This window comes from Echiichthys vipera, assembly GCF_963691815.1.
Source record: "Echiichthys vipera genome assembly, chromosome: 3".
Lineage (NCBI taxonomy): Eukaryota > Metazoa > Chordata > Actinopteri > Perciformes > Trachinidae > Echiichthys > Echiichthys vipera.
In genome coordinates, this window is record NC_139828.1 from 14,978,021 (window position 1) to 14,995,087 (window position 17,067).

The following is a 17,067-nucleotide window of genomic DNA, read 5'->3' on the forward strand; positions in this document are numbered from 1 at the left end:
CCATGTAGTTCATTGCCACCCACAGCAACAGCTTGGACACAAATGTAATGGGTAAAAACAACCTGCTGTATCATTTACAAAGATAAATCAGAAAACTACATCTGCATTGAAAGAAATCTGATTCTTAGAGTGAGAATCAGAGTTAAACCTGATATAATTCATGATCACAACGTATTCCACTTGCAAAATACACATGCTGATAATTATTTCACAGGACAGCCTTCCCTAAAATACCCTCCGGTTTTATCTAACAACTACTGTAAGTCCTCTGCTTAGATATTTCTTGACCACCTTTCCCTTTATGAAGTGTTTTCCATCATCTCCACCTAATCCTGTCCTCACCTCGACCTCCCCACCTTCAAAGCACTGACATGTTTAACTGGCACACAGTACAGAAACATCTGAGAGATCTCTTGGAGTCAAGCCCAAGCGGCACAATTAGCTCAAGTTTTCTATTACATAATTTTCTACATTACTCCTTAAAGAAAACAAAGTGCCAAAGTGATTTGCATAGGAGATGAGCAAGAAGGTATAACAGAAGGGGAGCAAAGAAGGGAAAAAAAGGCAGATGGGGAAAATGGTAACCTACTTGCAGTTAGGGTAATGGGCTAACAGCTCAGGAAGCTGCTCTCTTGGCTTAAGAGTCAACCTATAATTAGCATTGCATGTTACCTGCTACCAAAGTGCCTGCAGCATCTCCCTAGATGAATGCGGTAGATCTTCTGTCCCGATTTTCTGGATGATTAGACGAGGAAAATGCAGAGGTCTCATCATTACAAGACCATTATTTAAAATTGGCCCCCACAGCAATCATAGAAGTGCTTTGAAGAACATTCACGATGATCATGTAGTGTGCAGTGATGATAGCAGTGTCCTCCATCAGAAGTGCCAACAGTGTTGTTCCGCCCCATCCTTGATCCAGTTGACTCAACTTTATCGGCACAAAACTGACAGTGAAATGTGAGCTTTAAAAAAGCTCAAAAAACAAATCTGACAGTTTAGTCTATATTAGATGTGGCCAACGGCAATTATAATTCACTCAGTCATTCTGTCAGAGTCTACAGCCATCACTGTAGCTCTGTGAGGCTGTACTTAGATACAGAAGGGATTTGTGCTAAATGCTAACGTCATTAAGCTAACATAACATGTTCACAGTTGTCAAGCCAACATTTAATATTAATTAACACTAAACACAAAGTTGCGCTGAGGCTGTTATTAGAAATCTCATAAGTTTCACAGGTATTGTAATATATTGAAAGTATTGGATGAAATAAAAAATTTGACCTAAACTAAATTGCATAGTATTCCAGTGGATAAGTTTAACTTAAAAACCCCAAATGCCGATGATATTGTTGCACTTAAAGGAAAATTCACCACTATCCGATAGATGTTGAGATATTTCACCCAGAGGAAGTGGTAGACATTGAACTGTTTGCTAATGCCATTTGACAAGTTCAAAAGAAAATGACTCAGCACTGTGCATTGGCCATAGAAAACAGAATGAGTCAGCTGCTACAGCGATCAAAGTTACAAATGGCAGACAGTATACATCAAAATGGCCGCTGCTCTAACCATCCTATTATATTGATTTGAATAAGAATGTCCATTCTACTCTCATGCTATTTATAAGGGACTGACCCACCAACGAACCGATGAACGTTGCTATCCCTAGAGCCGCAAAAATCTTTTCAACACATGCCAAAACTGTGTAATCCTAAAAGATGCATCATTCAGTTGGTAAAGCAGTGGCTTGCTGTACCAGAGAACCTGTTCTCATAATCCTCGCTGAGTCAATTAAGAGCCAAGCATGTTGCAGTTTTTTTTTTATTTTTTACAAATGATGTTTTCATTTCATTCACAACTAAACACCATGTCATATTTCCTGAGATTATGCAAAAGTTTCCAACTTGCAGCATCTCTCATTACTCTTAAAAAAACCTTCACACATACTTCATAAATGTATTACTTGAAGATTATGGTATGCTAGTGTCAGGCACACTGCTACCCATTCAGAAAGTGGACACACCAGTTTTACTGTAGCTCTCTTTTATTCCTCCATAACTTTGGTATTTCTTCATGAAGCTTCACAGATCAGCAAACACATTACCTTTCAGCACTGACGTTTAAAGCTTTCACCTCTTGTGATCAGTCACAATATCAAAAACAATGAGTCTTTAGGGAAGACTCCAGCCTGCATACAGAAAACGTCTTTATTCTTCAAAGAAACAGAGTGGAGAAATCCAAGGTCATCAATCATTAGGGAGATTTTCACACAGACTAGAGGGGTTTCACAGTCCACCTTTTCAATGCAGACTTTACTCTCAGATATCCCGAATAGATGCTTTGTTAGCATCACAAAAACGTATTTACTGACAGAACATATTATTAACTGAATAATGAATGTAATTTACATTGTTAAAAAAAAAAAACTCCAGTCTTCAGGTCTCATGTCTCCCAAAGAGCACACTAATATATTTATATGTCTAAGCTGGCATTTATGTTTAATTGGCCTAGTCAGCTGAGAAGCTGTTTAGATGGAGCTGCATTTGATTTGTTAAGTTTAGGAAAACCAGAATAATGTATTTTATACAGTCCTAAAACAGAATAAAACCGGAAAAAATCTTAGATTTAAATATCTAGAATTTACAACAGAAATTATATTTCACATTCATGACATTTAAACGTCATCTCTCTCTGCAATAATGTACAGAAGTGTATTAGTTTGCATTTGATTTCATTGAAATATATATATATATATATATATATATATATATATATATGCGGGTGCGGAGTGGTTCGAGCCGTTGCCCCATGTGAAGAGGCTGAAGGTCCTCGAGGCCCCTGCTGCAGGTTTGACTCTGACCCGTGGCCCTTAACTGCATGTCTCCCCCTCTCTCTCAGACCCCCTTTCCTGTCTTTCCTATACAATAAAGGCTTGAAAAACTGCCAAATAAAGAATCTATAAAAAAAAAAATATATATATATATATACAGCAAATGTATGCATTAAAAACACTAAAAAAAATAACCTAATATCTTGTCCCTATTAAATCATAATTCCAAGACCATACTGAAGCTGATGTTGTTAAGCAGAACAATCTGAGAAGGCCTCATTGGAAACTGACTGGAAGGTGATTGGATGAACCATGTGTCTATCAAATTCTCGCAAAAGTCAATCAGGAGAAGAAAAGCCTTCAGTGCCGTTCTCTTCTCTCAGTGAAGGTAAACTCTCCAGTTCTAATAAAACTGATGCTATTGCAGCATCTAAAATAACCTCTTTAGGAAACGCCATTGTTGTTTTAAAAGAGCGTTTGCCTCTCGTGTCGTCGTGCCGCTCCCCCCTAAACTGCCAGTAGCTCCACACAGGACGCTGATTGGTTGGCGGACTTCTGGCTAATGCACAAACTTATTGCTTGAAGCCTGAAAAGATAGATTCATGGGATAAGTGATCCTGCGATTTCTGGTGAGCTTGTGATATGAGAATTCAGCTGACGATAATAATAATGGTGAATTCCATCATAGATTACCTTTTTTTTTTAATTAATTAATTATCTAAAATGTTTGTTTGTTTTTTTAAAGTAAAATGATGAAGTATGGCCAACACAATGTTAATGAGCCTAAGGTGATGTTTAGGAATTACTTGGTTTGTCAAGCAACAATCCAAGACCCTAAGAGGTTCAATTTACAATTATTGAAAACAGGAAAAGTAAGCAAATTGTCACATTGGAAAAGTTTTCAAATTTTGCTTAATAAATGACTTAAACTATAAATTGATTAGCAAAATTGTTGCTTTGTCAATCAGACTAATCAGTGAATTGTTTCAGCTATAATTTTCTTAACATGGCAGGTGTTATCTCCGGTAACACCTGCCAGGCATGTTTGCATATGTCAGTGAACCAGATCTATATTATAAAGACGTCAGTTCAATCACAAAAATATACATAGCAGCCTCCACATAACAAAGTGAGCTACACGCCCCTTTCATCAACCACACACACACGCATGCAGCCTAAAACTGAAAAAGTGTTTTGATGTGGTGAATAATAATAGCAGGGTGGGTGAATGCAGCTGTTTTTCTTTTCTCTGAATGACAAGCAGAGCGTCTTTTCTCCTGCTGCCAGCGTTGGGTCCGTCAGTTTAATTCTTTGTTAATGATGGTGTTTTGATCGGGTAGCGTTTCACTTGTATGCGGGTAAAAAATAGTCTAATTAAAGCAGCAGATGCCATTTGAAATGTTTCATTACTCCCATTAAAGGCTACGGTTTACTGGTTATTATTATTCAGCTTTTATGAAGTTTTGAAGCCAAGACATCTACCTCTTCAACGTATTCTCATCAACGGGGTTCAGATGATATTATCTCCTGAGAAGTTATGCACTAAGACTGTCACAATACCACAATTGTAAACTTCAACACACTAGTATAAAAAACAATACTCAACACCTCTTTCAATACCACCTCAACCTGGACCGTATTGCCTCATGTATTTCTGTGTATGTGACTCACAGCAACAACTTTTTTTTAAATTGGTCAAACGTAGCAATTCTGCTCTGTCAATGTACGTCCACCAAAAAAGGATGTTTTAGAGTCTGACTACATTATGGAAAGATAAAGTATCCAGTACTTCGGCAGATGCTTCCAAACATGGATGTCTTATGGCAAATAGTCATCCTTTGAGACTTCAGACAAGACTTCTCTATCTTTCCATAATGAAATTAGACACATAATAACAATCTGAGCCTGTCAGTGGCAAAAACAAACTCTGTTAGTGGACGTACGTTGCCAGGCTGCAGCGCTGGGGCTCAATACTGGACTGGAAAAATACCAAAATTCCCCTTTAATTAAAGACCTGGACACATACTTACTTTTCATACGTGCGAATAATAAATGAGGAGAGCCTGAACTCTTTGACAACACTAACAATTGTGACACAGTCACGGTGGCTTCACTCAAACTCAATTACACTTTCCCAAGCACAGACCACAAATCGTTGGATAAATCTGACCTTTAAAAACAAGTTTACCCCGATGTATTCTCATCCTATGATTTGTCACTGCAGTCCCAAATTGGGCAGAAATGCATGGGCCAGCAGCAGCGGAGAGGGAAATCAGGTTACTTCACACTGTGAGACTTCCTCTGAACAAACGCTTTATTCTGACAACATAACAGCACAAACTCTAATTACCTATGCTGGGTCAGCGTTCTTGCTGTGCAGCACAAACTCTCGCTGAACAAAGTAATGACCCCTCTCTGGATATTATTTATGCACTTTTTTGAAAGGTTTTCTGTCTGCTGTAAAAGCTTATTTTTTTCTTGTGTGCAAACAAATTCAATCTTACTCCAATCTAGCTAGTTGTTGTTTTGGGCCAATTATCATGGTGTATTATCGCACAGCCTTAACTCTTTCGTGGACATCATCATTAACTGCCAAGTGAAGAAACATTTCTATTGTTCAAATATGCAGAAAGCAAAGAATGAGAATTGCTTCTAATCAAAATTGTAAACTGATGATATGTTTCAACAGACAGTTACTGTTGTTTAGGCTCTCAGATACATAAAACATTGTTATATACAGGGGTTCCCAAAAAATGTATACACACTTTAGCAACTGATATCTCTTTTATACATATATATATATATATATATATATATATATATAATATTGGGATACCTAAAAGACAAAGTCCATGCTATGAGACCTGCAACAGTCACTGAGAGCAGCCATTGAACGTGAATGCACACAAATACCAAGGGAATTGTTTTGTGATGTGTGCGATTCCATTGCTTGCCGTTGTCAGCGGTGTCTGAACCAGAACGAACGTCAGTTTGAGATGAGGCGGTGACAAAACAATAAAATTATATTTGTAAATTCTATTACATTTTGAAAATTAAATGAATTTTAATAAACACCCACAATTATTTAAAGTGTGTATACATTTTTTTGGGACACCCTATATAATGGATTTCCATGTGCTCCATACCTGTGATTGGTGTCGATCGTACTTTTTACACCACATTACGACTCCATAATCCCACTCTGCACTCTGGCATCTTATTTACATTCAAAGTAAAAAATAAATAAAAAATTTAAATTGTGAATCAATTATTTTTTAGAAAATGGTCAACTAGATTATACCCACTAATCCAGCCCACGTAAATTGAGTAAACTGAGTAAATTGAGTACCACTGGGTTAAATACTACTGTAATGACACAGGATGGACATATTCTACATTTGTAATTGTGAGGGCACATACAGGCATATGGTAGGTTGTGTGCGGTACATTCCATGATTGGTAATTAAACTTTTAGCACCTTCATTAAAATTCTGCTTGCAAACACGCCCTGGAGGGCTAAAATAGCAAATGTCATGTTTCCTCACTGCCACCACACTCTACACAGGCTGATAAAAGATGTGGTGGCTTACCCTTTCTATGGGACACAACTGGTTTTCATCTACAAATTAGGAAACCTTGGTTGGCAAATTGTGGCCAGCTGCACCTGGAGTATCGAAGCTTCAGAGTAACAGTTATGAATTGGATGTAACCTATTCTGCAGCTGCACTGGCAAGCCTACAAATTAGTGCATCAAAGGCAAGGTGATTAGCATTTTCATGGTTTGGAAGGCGAGATAAGCGAATGGTTAAGCAATTATTGTGTGAGACACATCCAGCGTTTTTCTCTCTTCCCAGCCCACAGTAGTGATGCACGACTTGACCCATAGGCAGGTCAAAAGGTAGTAGCCCAAGTCATTAGTAACTTACAGAAACATTGCATGCAATAGTTCACCTCTTCCCCTCTTTTCTGTCTCCCTCTATCAAACGCACACATGTGCAAACACGGGCGCTGCAGCATTCACTCTATCTCCTTCTCCTCCTAACTCCTTCTCTCTACTGACAGTTGTGCTTTTACATTGTAAAAAAGTTGTCAGTTTGTTGGTCGTAATGACCAAAAAGCTGGCGTTGCAGTGTACCTTCAATGCAGCGCTGTTGCAGAATCTCTGCATGAAAGGGGCTACTACTACTACTAACAGTAGTGAAGAGTGATGAAAGATGTTTGTAGTTGTGTTTTCATGTATCTAAAATGTAGAATCTTAAATAGTATAAGCACTACACACCTAAGGTCAACCCACACAGGTGTTTTTACTTATCGTGCCTGTTTAGACCGCTTCTAAAAGTGTTTCACTCCGAATTCATTCAAGTATCCGCTTCCAGTCTCGAATTAAACTCATCCGCTCACAATCTGACTGAAATTGCTCTTCAAAGTCAAGCCAGTTTGAAAGACGGGTCGGCATTGACCTCCCATTCAGGAAATATTGATTGTTTATAGTAACGTTTATATTAATGGTCTGAAAAAATAGGAAAATATAACTACTCAAATGAATGCTTTATCACTACTCTCACGTTTAAAGTCTACAATCTGACTTCAATTCACCATCTCACCGTGGTGTCATTTGCCCCTGTATCCAAAATGTTCATACGCCTGGGTCATAGTTTACGTACAGGTGCACACATTCTCTTGTCAAGATTGTTTTTTATAGATCACAACTTTGGCATGGGAAATTTCTTCCAGGCTCTGTTTTCCTGCGTACACAGTGTTTATAAATGAGGCCCCCTGGTATTTACTGTGCACGTAAAAACATTGTCCAATTTACTGCCTTACATTTTCCAATTACCGTCTTTTGTGTGTGCATGCAAACACTATGTGATTGTGCAATGAAGATGATTCTCCATTAACAAATGGCAAAACAGAAGCTGTGTTTTGATGTCTGTCAGAATGGCTTTCAAAAGAAATTGACTGTGCACATTTGGGCAACATCAGCCACCACTCAAATATCATACTGGTGCAGCAATACAACCATATGCCAGTGTTCAAACAATACTGGCAACTAGTAATTGAAGAGCAGCCACCAGGCCTTACCATGTCTCAAAATACACAGTATCTGAATATCATATCTGTTACATGTCGAGTATCTCTATGCTCTCCACATACATATTAACCCAACTCCAGTACTTGACCCCTTAAAACTCTTAATACATTTTTAAAAAAAGGCTGCAACATCTCTGACATCTGAGTGGATCGACACACGCTTGAATCACTTCAGTGTATCTGTGTAAAGATGCTGTGAATAAATGATGCGCTGCAAAGGAGCACAAATGTGTGTTACGGACACTTTGTGTCAGTATAGTGCACTGGTGTCATCTGTATCATGCCCAAAAGGACTGAACTTAACTTAATGTTAACGTACCAGGGACTCTTGTATGAAGTTAGCTTCATGCTGAGTGAGCGCCTGAACCGTCTTGTCTGTTTGCCTTTCAGCTGGTGAGTGAGCAACAAGAGAGCCGCCCGCTTTTAAGTCCCTCCATTGACGATTTCCTCTGCGAGACCAAGTGTGACGGGGTTTCCCGCCCAGTGACTTCCAACACAGCTGGTACAGTACAGTACATTTTCAGTCTGCAAAAAGTCTAACTGACAATGTGAAAACGCATGACTCCCCAGCATTACATTTGCTGTTTGGCTGTTTAATCTGTATTTGAACTACTTAGATTGGTCTCCCTGTTAAAAGAATACTATGGAGTACTATCTCCGCCTGCATGCATAAAGTGTAAAAGCTGCTTGAGACCACACTGGGGTTGATAACACGTGAGGGCCTTGAATGATACATTAGATGCTGCCTTCTGTAAACAACATGGCAACAATACCGGGAAGGGAGCTTTATATTGGGCCAGGTCATGAGTCTATTAAACACAACATCCGATCAATGATGACTGTTACAAGCAACACAAAGAGTATGTTATCTAGTGTTTTTAACAAACAGAACAAAACAAAGCTCTCTAGAAACTAAGGGACTTTGTAATCCATAATGCATGGCTGCCTGCGCTATAAGTCACTGTATATTTGAAGGACATGATTAAACAGGGTGTATGCTGCTGTTTAGTATGTGCTTGATTTTAGAAGGTATTCTCAATGGAAAATGCAATACCAATTCTAATAGAGGTTTATTCTTGTTTCCTGTTTGTCAGTTACTTAATTACTGTGGGTCTCCTTGCTATCTCTCTCTTTCTGGACACTCAGAAAAGTCCATCATTTATATTTTTTCAACCACTAAGGGCTTTAAATCTAATCTAATCTAAAAAATGTGAGACTTAAGTTTGGGTCAGTCCAATGTGGTGTAACTGGGGAGAGGCTATTTATTTATTTCATATATTCATAATTCTATATAAAAATGCATCCATGATAATAATTGCCTATTAAGAACCACCTCCACCAATAGCTATTCAAAGAATTGGCCCAGACAAGCAAATCCGATTTGACTGAATCTATCTAAACATTAACTTCTACTGTACACATACAAGGGCAGCATCTAGACATCAGTCGAGCACATGTGACAATTATGTTCAAGGGTGTCTCCCTGAGTATTTAAGTGTAATGTACAGTAGATATTCATTATAATATTTTCATCCTGCCAAAGAATAAACTACAAAATCAACTGGGTCAAAGTAAGTGTTGAGCAGTTGTATGTTATGACTTTAACAGATGCCAAGTGCCATCTTGGTTTCCACATGGATAGGACTTTGATCACTGAGCTGTACCACTGTTTGAATAACGATGATTTGCAGAACCAGACAGCACAGCTGACGTGTCATCTCCAAACGGGCCACTGAGCTGAGCTGAGTCAGACGGGAAAAGTATGGGCGAATGTTGTGGGAAACTCTCAACCTTCTGTCTCCCCAGTGCCTCCGGCTGTTCCCGCTGACAATGACGTAGGCCTAATGTAATTGGTCATGAATCTATAAAATTCCCCAAATGATCAGATCCTATTTAATATGTAGGATGTGCAATAATGTCATTTAAAATAAATTCTTGTGCACATGAAACCATCAGTGCTAAGTGGTTATGGAAGAGGAATGTCTTGTTTTCAGATTTTGTAAGCAGCTTTCTAGTTCTCCATATGTTCACGTAGGGTTTCCTCCAGCTGCTCTTATTTCCTCCCACAGTCTAAAGACGTGCAGCTGAAGGGGATTTTACGTTTGATTGTCTGTCAATCTGTTTTCACACTGTGATGGACTGTCACTGAATAACAATAAACAGGAATTAGTAAGCAAATAAAATCCATAATGAATGATAATTACTAGCTCAAATATGCAAATCCACATGGGAGCTAAATCATGTTGTGTTCTCTTTTGCATGCAGTATTACTTTTGTCTGATTTCGAGGTTGATTACCATTTTCAACTACATTATAAATTATAAATTGCTTGCATGGGTTTAGAAACATACTATTAATATAAATGTCCATTTAATTTATTAATGTGACTAAGAAAATGAGAAAAGGTCTGAATCTATAAACCAACCTAATCAGCTGGTTGTTGAAATAAATGCAGTGCCCTCCCCACTCAGAAATCAATCACTACCCATTTGCAGACGTAAGCTGAAACTCATTTATTAAGGAAGAGTCCCTCATCAACACCCCCTCGCTGTATAAAGCCCCCTCTCCTCCGTACTCACTCAAAAATCTTTTCTTTCTTTTGTCAGCACTTTACTCCAACATGCTGGTTCAATAGTCAAAGGAATACTCTTAAGACACAGTGGTTCTCACCTTTGAATTCAATTGAACACATTTCATGCCTTGTGATTTCAGTCATCAATTTCTTCTTCCTTGAAACATGTATTTTAATAAAAGGTTGTAAATCTAAATCTTTTCATCAGGCTTCACAAAATATTACATCTTTCCTCCTCTCACTACCCTGTAATTTCTGTCAGTCAGTCTTCATCAAGTTGTGAAGCTGTAAAGCTAAAGACTCCTATTTATTTGCGCAACATCAGTCCATTGGCCACCACAAAGCAACTTGTGATCCATTAGATTAATATACAGTATACAAGCATCCATTTGAAATAGCTCAGTTGATGAAGAAAACTGAAATTGTCTTCCCATTTCAAGTACACTCGGGGGGGAACATTTTTGACATCATTGCCTTTTTATGAACAGCTTGTGTTTCTTTTTTATGCTGAAAACTCTTCAGGCATCCTTCCCCACAAGTGTGTCTCCCTTGATTTGTAATTGTACTTGTCATCTAAAAAAGCAAAAGGCATGGAAGACAAGTATGCTCTCTAATTACGCAGAGATTTCATTTCAGTCAACAAACGCGCTCACTTGGTTGTCATGAAACAGCGGCAAGCCAATTATGCAGTCATGTGACTGTAGTTTTGAGCTTGCATTGCACAAAAGACACAGTAAGGGTCGTGGAAAACTTTGTAAGTTTCTCAAATAACCAATGAATAAAAAGACTGTTTTACTGGGGTTATGAACCTCTTATCTTAATCCAACTTGGCGTCAGCTGCCATCCCTAGTGTTTAGTTCACAAAGTTTTATTGGTTCATTAAAATCTAGAAGTTCATATATTATTACAATAGAGATTGCTTTATGTGATTGCATTGCAAAGACAATGTATTGTATGTAATGGATTCATGAGATATGACAATGTTCACCTAGCTACCAGGTAAAAAATTAACGATAGCCAGTAACAAAAATGAATTTTACAGAAAAGTTCCCAAATTTCCTGTTACAATATTAAGAGGGAAAATATCAACGATAATCACGAACAAACTTTGTGTGCCACCCTGATTCGTTTTATTTACTCATATGCTTATTTCAGCTGCAAGATACTCACATATGCGTGCAGCTACTGTCCTCATGCAACACTATTAATATTTTTTTTTCCAGAAAAGAACCTAGGATGCAGTCTGAAAGTCACATCAAACACATGGCAACACACAGCCAACCACACACAGATAATATTCAATCAGGGTGCCCGGTGGCTCCGTGGTTAGAGCAGACTCCCATAAGTAGAGGCCAAAAGTTAATTTAATTATTCTGAAAAAAGAAAATGACAAATCTTACATTCTAGCATTAACTTAGGTTTTGAAATGTACCCGAATGTGCACCTTTTAACACTGTTACACAGTATAGTCATGACACTGGACGACAGCACAGACAAGAGTTGAGCCCCTTGACAGAAGGCTCTGTCCTTCTTTGCTGCTCTGACAACCAGCGATTTAATTACTTAATTGACCAAACTGGAGCTCCTCAAGGGGCTGCCTTTCCTGATCACACTGCACAGAGGCCTGTGTTATATTTAGATTTTCTGAAAAGAGCAGCAGCAAAATGATTTAGATGTCCATCGAGAGGGCAATACTGTGACAGCTTGAGTGCCCTTGACAGCTCAACTCACCGTGTCAGAAAATGTGTAGATCAAAATCAAAGCTATATGCAGCACAATAAGTGAAAGCTGTCATTTTATCTTATTTCAAAGAGGAAGGAAAGTTTTCTAATACATGGTTCATGCTTGAAGAATCTTAAAAACCACTCAGTAGAGTGAACAACCTTGTCAGAACCACAAAATTAAAGCAGAACTATTGAGATTCAAGGGTAAGATCACGCAGAAGACTATCATTCCTAAACTGATCTTATATCAAATGTCCCTTCCCTACTTCCTACCCCGCTACTTCTCACTCCTTTGCTCACCCATCTTTGAACTCTGTCTTTACTTTGATCTCAACTAGCACAGCTGTAACATTTTGTGACTGTATGTTGAACAGTTGTTAAGCCATCGCAGGGACAAAATCAGGCTGAGGACACATATTTAGCAAACTACTCAAAACAGCCTCTGTGGTAGTTCCTGCTTCAGGCGGTATCTCCAGGACCACATTTTGCCATGATGACACACACACACACACACACACACACACACACACACACACACACACACACACACACACACACACACACACACACACACACACACACACACACACACACACACGTAGATTGTTACTGTCAAGCTGGTAACGACTGCCATGTCCTTCACAGTTCTGTCTTCAACACTGGACCTGCTGGATCTCAGCGAACCTGGCGAGAGGAGGAACAGCAAGGACAAAAGGAGCCCCCTGTCATCCCGGGGCAACAGCCAGAAGAACAACCCTCACAGGAAGAAGACGGATGAGACGGAGCTGATCCAGGTGGAAGTGGAACAGATAGGACCAAGTATGAGGACCCCAGAGAGGATTTCTCTAGACTCAGGTAGAGACGGATTGTAAACTTTTCACAAACTTTTAGAAGAGTATAGACATTCCTAATATGCAATTTATTGGGAAATTTATGGAATTCACCTTTGGGAAAATGGTACAGACACAACATCAGTTAAAATATTGCTACTGGAAAGAGCAACAGTGAAAAAGCACCACACACACTACAGATGATAGGCTGCATTTAAGGCTAGGAGTATTAGGGATGCCAATTTTTTTTTTATCAGCCTTAGTCGATGAACGTACTGCCGATTTCCTTGAGCCAATATTTGGAGTTGATACTTCTTTTGCTCCCTCAATTCACATCATCAAAACTACACAATAATGATAACAAATGTTACAAGTCTCAATTTAAATAAGAAACATTTATTGAACCTAAAAAGGCACCTCCAGCAACACGGAACTGCCTGTCTGTAAATAATGCTTGGAAAAAACTAACGGGAAATACAGCTGCCCGCATCGACCGATACCGACTTCTAATGTAAAGTTCTTGATAGCTGCTTGTGTTTACATTGTTTTTTAATATATATATATATATATATATATATATATATATATATATATATATATATATATATATATTTGAGAACTTTGGCTTCTTTTGTTAATCAAAACAAAAATGTTTTGTAGAAAAACATGTTTCTGTTTCTCAGTAAATAAAGCTTTTTCAAAAAGTTTGTTTTTAGTATCAGTCCCAAGATTCAAGTATCGTATCAGCACTTAGTATGGACATTGTCAAACAATACCTATGGGTGCTGGAATGATTTCCAGCCATAGCATAGCAGTACTTTGGTAAAGTGTATAGTGAGATATACAGTATATGAACTCAACAGAAATGTCAACTCTCCAGACCAAAGTAGGATCAAGCCAATTTACTGTAATGAAAGGGATCATCTTAAAAGACACTATGAGGAAACGGCCAATTAATTTCCTATTTGCCAGTTGAAAAGGTTAAAGTCTTCAATGAGAACTAATTATGCAGACTCTGAGTCAAACTACAGTTTGGTGAATAATTAATGACAGGGACATATAATCGGGGCGTCATTTACAAGCAAAACTTTATGTCCTGTTAGAATTGTGAGCAGATGTATTTTGATTGGACACCTACAGCTCTAGTTGTATGTCACCTACAGCTCTAGTTGTATGTCTGTTTTATTTCACTCTGTTAGTGGTTGTTATCTGGTGTTCGACTAATGGAAAATAGAACTACTTTTTAATTTTTTGTTTAATGACAAAAATAAAATGTACTTTTTTTCTTTCCCCGTTTAACAAATAACACATTAGCATTGGTCCAAATTAACAGATAATACACTGTCCTGAGGCTAAATTATATTTCAGAGGTGAACTTTAGACTCAGAGTGATTCATTTGAGGATGTTTTTGATTTGCAGTTAATAAGTTAAGTTAATTTGCCTCTTTTATCCATTAAGTCTGTTTTGTGATTTAATTCTTAATTATTACTGTCACCAGTTAACATTGGTTCAACATTGGACAAATGGGAAGAGCTGAACCCCAACCCTGAGAGGAATGGAAACAGAAAATGGAAGTTGGAGAGACGGCGTTCTTCTAAAAATGCATCCAATGAGTTTCTGTGGTAGGTATTGTTCTAAGCAGGCATTAATGAGTTAGCAGCATTTTGTATCAGCCCAGTATACATTAAGAGTTACACCCATATTGGACAATTCCATGCCTTTTTATATCCTGTGCTTTAAATCAATATTTTTATATTGCCAATAGATCACATGACTGCAATTGTTAGCCAGCTCACCACTTCTCCTCACCTTTACAGTACAGAGCTTTATAGTATCTTTAAGTTCATTATTTTTGTTTTACTGCTTTGGTCTAAAATCAATACTCTGATAGTACTGTTTGGCTGAAACTAAACTAAACTAAAAACCAACTGTACACGATCCCAAGAGCACCAAACGGCAAACAGACAAAGTTAGCGACTACCTGGTGAACATAGTGGAGCATTTTGCAGCTGAAGAGTCAAATACTGTACTTCCCTCAGCAGTTGGTGGTGCTACATGTGTATACTAGCAACAGTTTTCCAACATGTAAGCCATGTTGCCTTCATATGGATGAAAAAATAAATTATTGCAGGTTAAAACAAGTGTTTTGTTGCCTATCACTGACCACACTTTAACTCTAACCTTAGCTAGTTTGCCATAACCACAATATTTCCCCAATATGTACTGTAGATTCCATGTGCAGATATTATAGATTTGAGGCAGTGAACATAATCATTGCTCTCTCAGAATCACCCAATATTAGCACCTGTACAACAGGGTTGTTGGTGGAAGCACTGCGATTGTGGGTCAGAAATGGCCCCAAAAGATCAGTTGCCCCGGACAACTAGTTAACAGGCGTAGGAAAAGTGGAAAAATCTTGTGTGTGTACATTTGAGATCCAGAATATCCTAGACTAAGGGGAGTATCACAAATGTTGTATTGATATCAAGTTGAGTTCAATGTGTCTGTATCATGTAAACCACCCGTGCTTCTTCTACTTTAGGTCCATAGACTGTAAACCCCAATTAGAGCCACTGAACAAGAACTGCTTGGAATCAAACACCAAAGCAGAGCCAGAGTCTGCTTTAGCATCTCAAGTAAGTGCTCAGTATGACAGGCAGCAATCATCATTATTGTATTCACTGTCTACACCTGAAATCAGCATCCTTTTGAAGTGAGAAGGCTTCACATATCTCAAACATATTGTTGTGACTGATGGTTAAACCCACATAATAATTTCATGCAATGATGAATTCCATTTGTTTAGCAACTCCATGTTAATGCATGCTAATATAGCCTTAATATTAAAGTTTGATCCCAATAAGACACCCTATTGTGTGATTGTTTACCTATCATTTTGTCCTAACACCTACAATTCTTCCATTTCAGCTCAACAGGCAGTATATTAGTGGAAGACATGTAAGCCTCCCTATGCATCCTTTCATATGATATTGAAAGACTTTTACATTTGCACCGGGGAGAAAAGCATCACACCATCTCATGAAATTTGACTTAAAAGACCAAAAACAGGAGATTATTGAAGCTAAAAGGCAAACTTAGGGAAATAAAGATTGTTCCCTTGTGGTGCTATGAGGTCCAAATGTCAAGCGCTTTCCTCCTGAATTGATGTCCCTGTGTAGGTCTGCATAACAGGTCTTGTTTCCAGACGCCATTATTAGATTAATAGCTTATGAATTATTTAAGAGCCTTACTCTGAGCCCATTAGTGTTGATCCCACCAAGCTAGCTAAACATATATCACCTTTTCATCATTCTGATAAATAATTGATTTGGGATTAAAGATAACTGTTTGAGATGGGGGGGAAGTTATTGGCAAACGAACAAGCTAAATTTGTTTTGTTCAGGAGCTACATAGTAGGTGACAGAGATACACACACACACACACACACATGCAATTTACATACAATGATCTGACACGAAAATGGCCCACCCTCAGATGATGATGCAGTGTTAGATATAGTATCATCAGTTTGAAGTCCCCAGTATAGTGCAGGAGTGACAGACTGTTGTACGTTAATTCTTGACCTTGAGGTCAATATATGATATAACAAAATAATCTCAACTCAAGGTCCACAGAATAACTTTTCTTGAGCTTTCAAACACATCTCACGGTCTGCTACAGCAAATGAAACTTGTGGAAACTGAACTGTGTATTACAAGTTTTTGGTATACCAAATTCAACGTTGGCTAAAGCCCTAGGTATGGCAGGCCTCTGAAGTTTAAAGTTCTCTGTAGGCATACATTTTGAACCAGCAGGCATGGAGCTGTAGTATTTGCAATTTACAAGAAATTTAAGGAGTTTGGTGAACTCTTTTTTAGGCTGTCCAAATTCAAAACCCTAAATTAAAAGGTGCTGAAAAGCCTTGTTCAGGACAGACTGCAGTATTTATAATGTTTCCACACACATTGATTAATTCTCATACAAATGCCTTCTCTTGTAAGGTTGAAAGTAAAAAA

The 17,067-nt window shown here is 38.2% G+C and overlaps 1 protein-coding gene across 1 annotated transcript in view; it reads left to right on the top strand.

The window, feature by feature from the left end:
• pex5la (peroxisomal biogenesis factor 5-like a) overlaps positions 1-17,067 on the top strand; it is a gene marked incomplete at both ends in the record, with an annotated part of 96,127 nt that overhangs the window by 49,371 nt on the left and 29,689 nt on the right. The window contains 5 exons of the mRNA XM_083940194.1: positions 8,315-8,426; positions 12,866-13,075; positions 14,550-14,673; positions 15,594-15,687; positions 15,980-16,009. Of these exons, the coding sequence (XP_083796320.1) occupies positions 8,315-8,426; positions 12,866-13,075; positions 14,550-14,673; positions 15,594-15,687; positions 15,980-16,009 (570 nt within the window). The remainder of the gene's footprint in view (positions 1-8,314; positions 8,427-12,865; positions 13,076-14,549; positions 14,674-15,593; positions 15,688-15,979; positions 16,010-17,067) is intronic.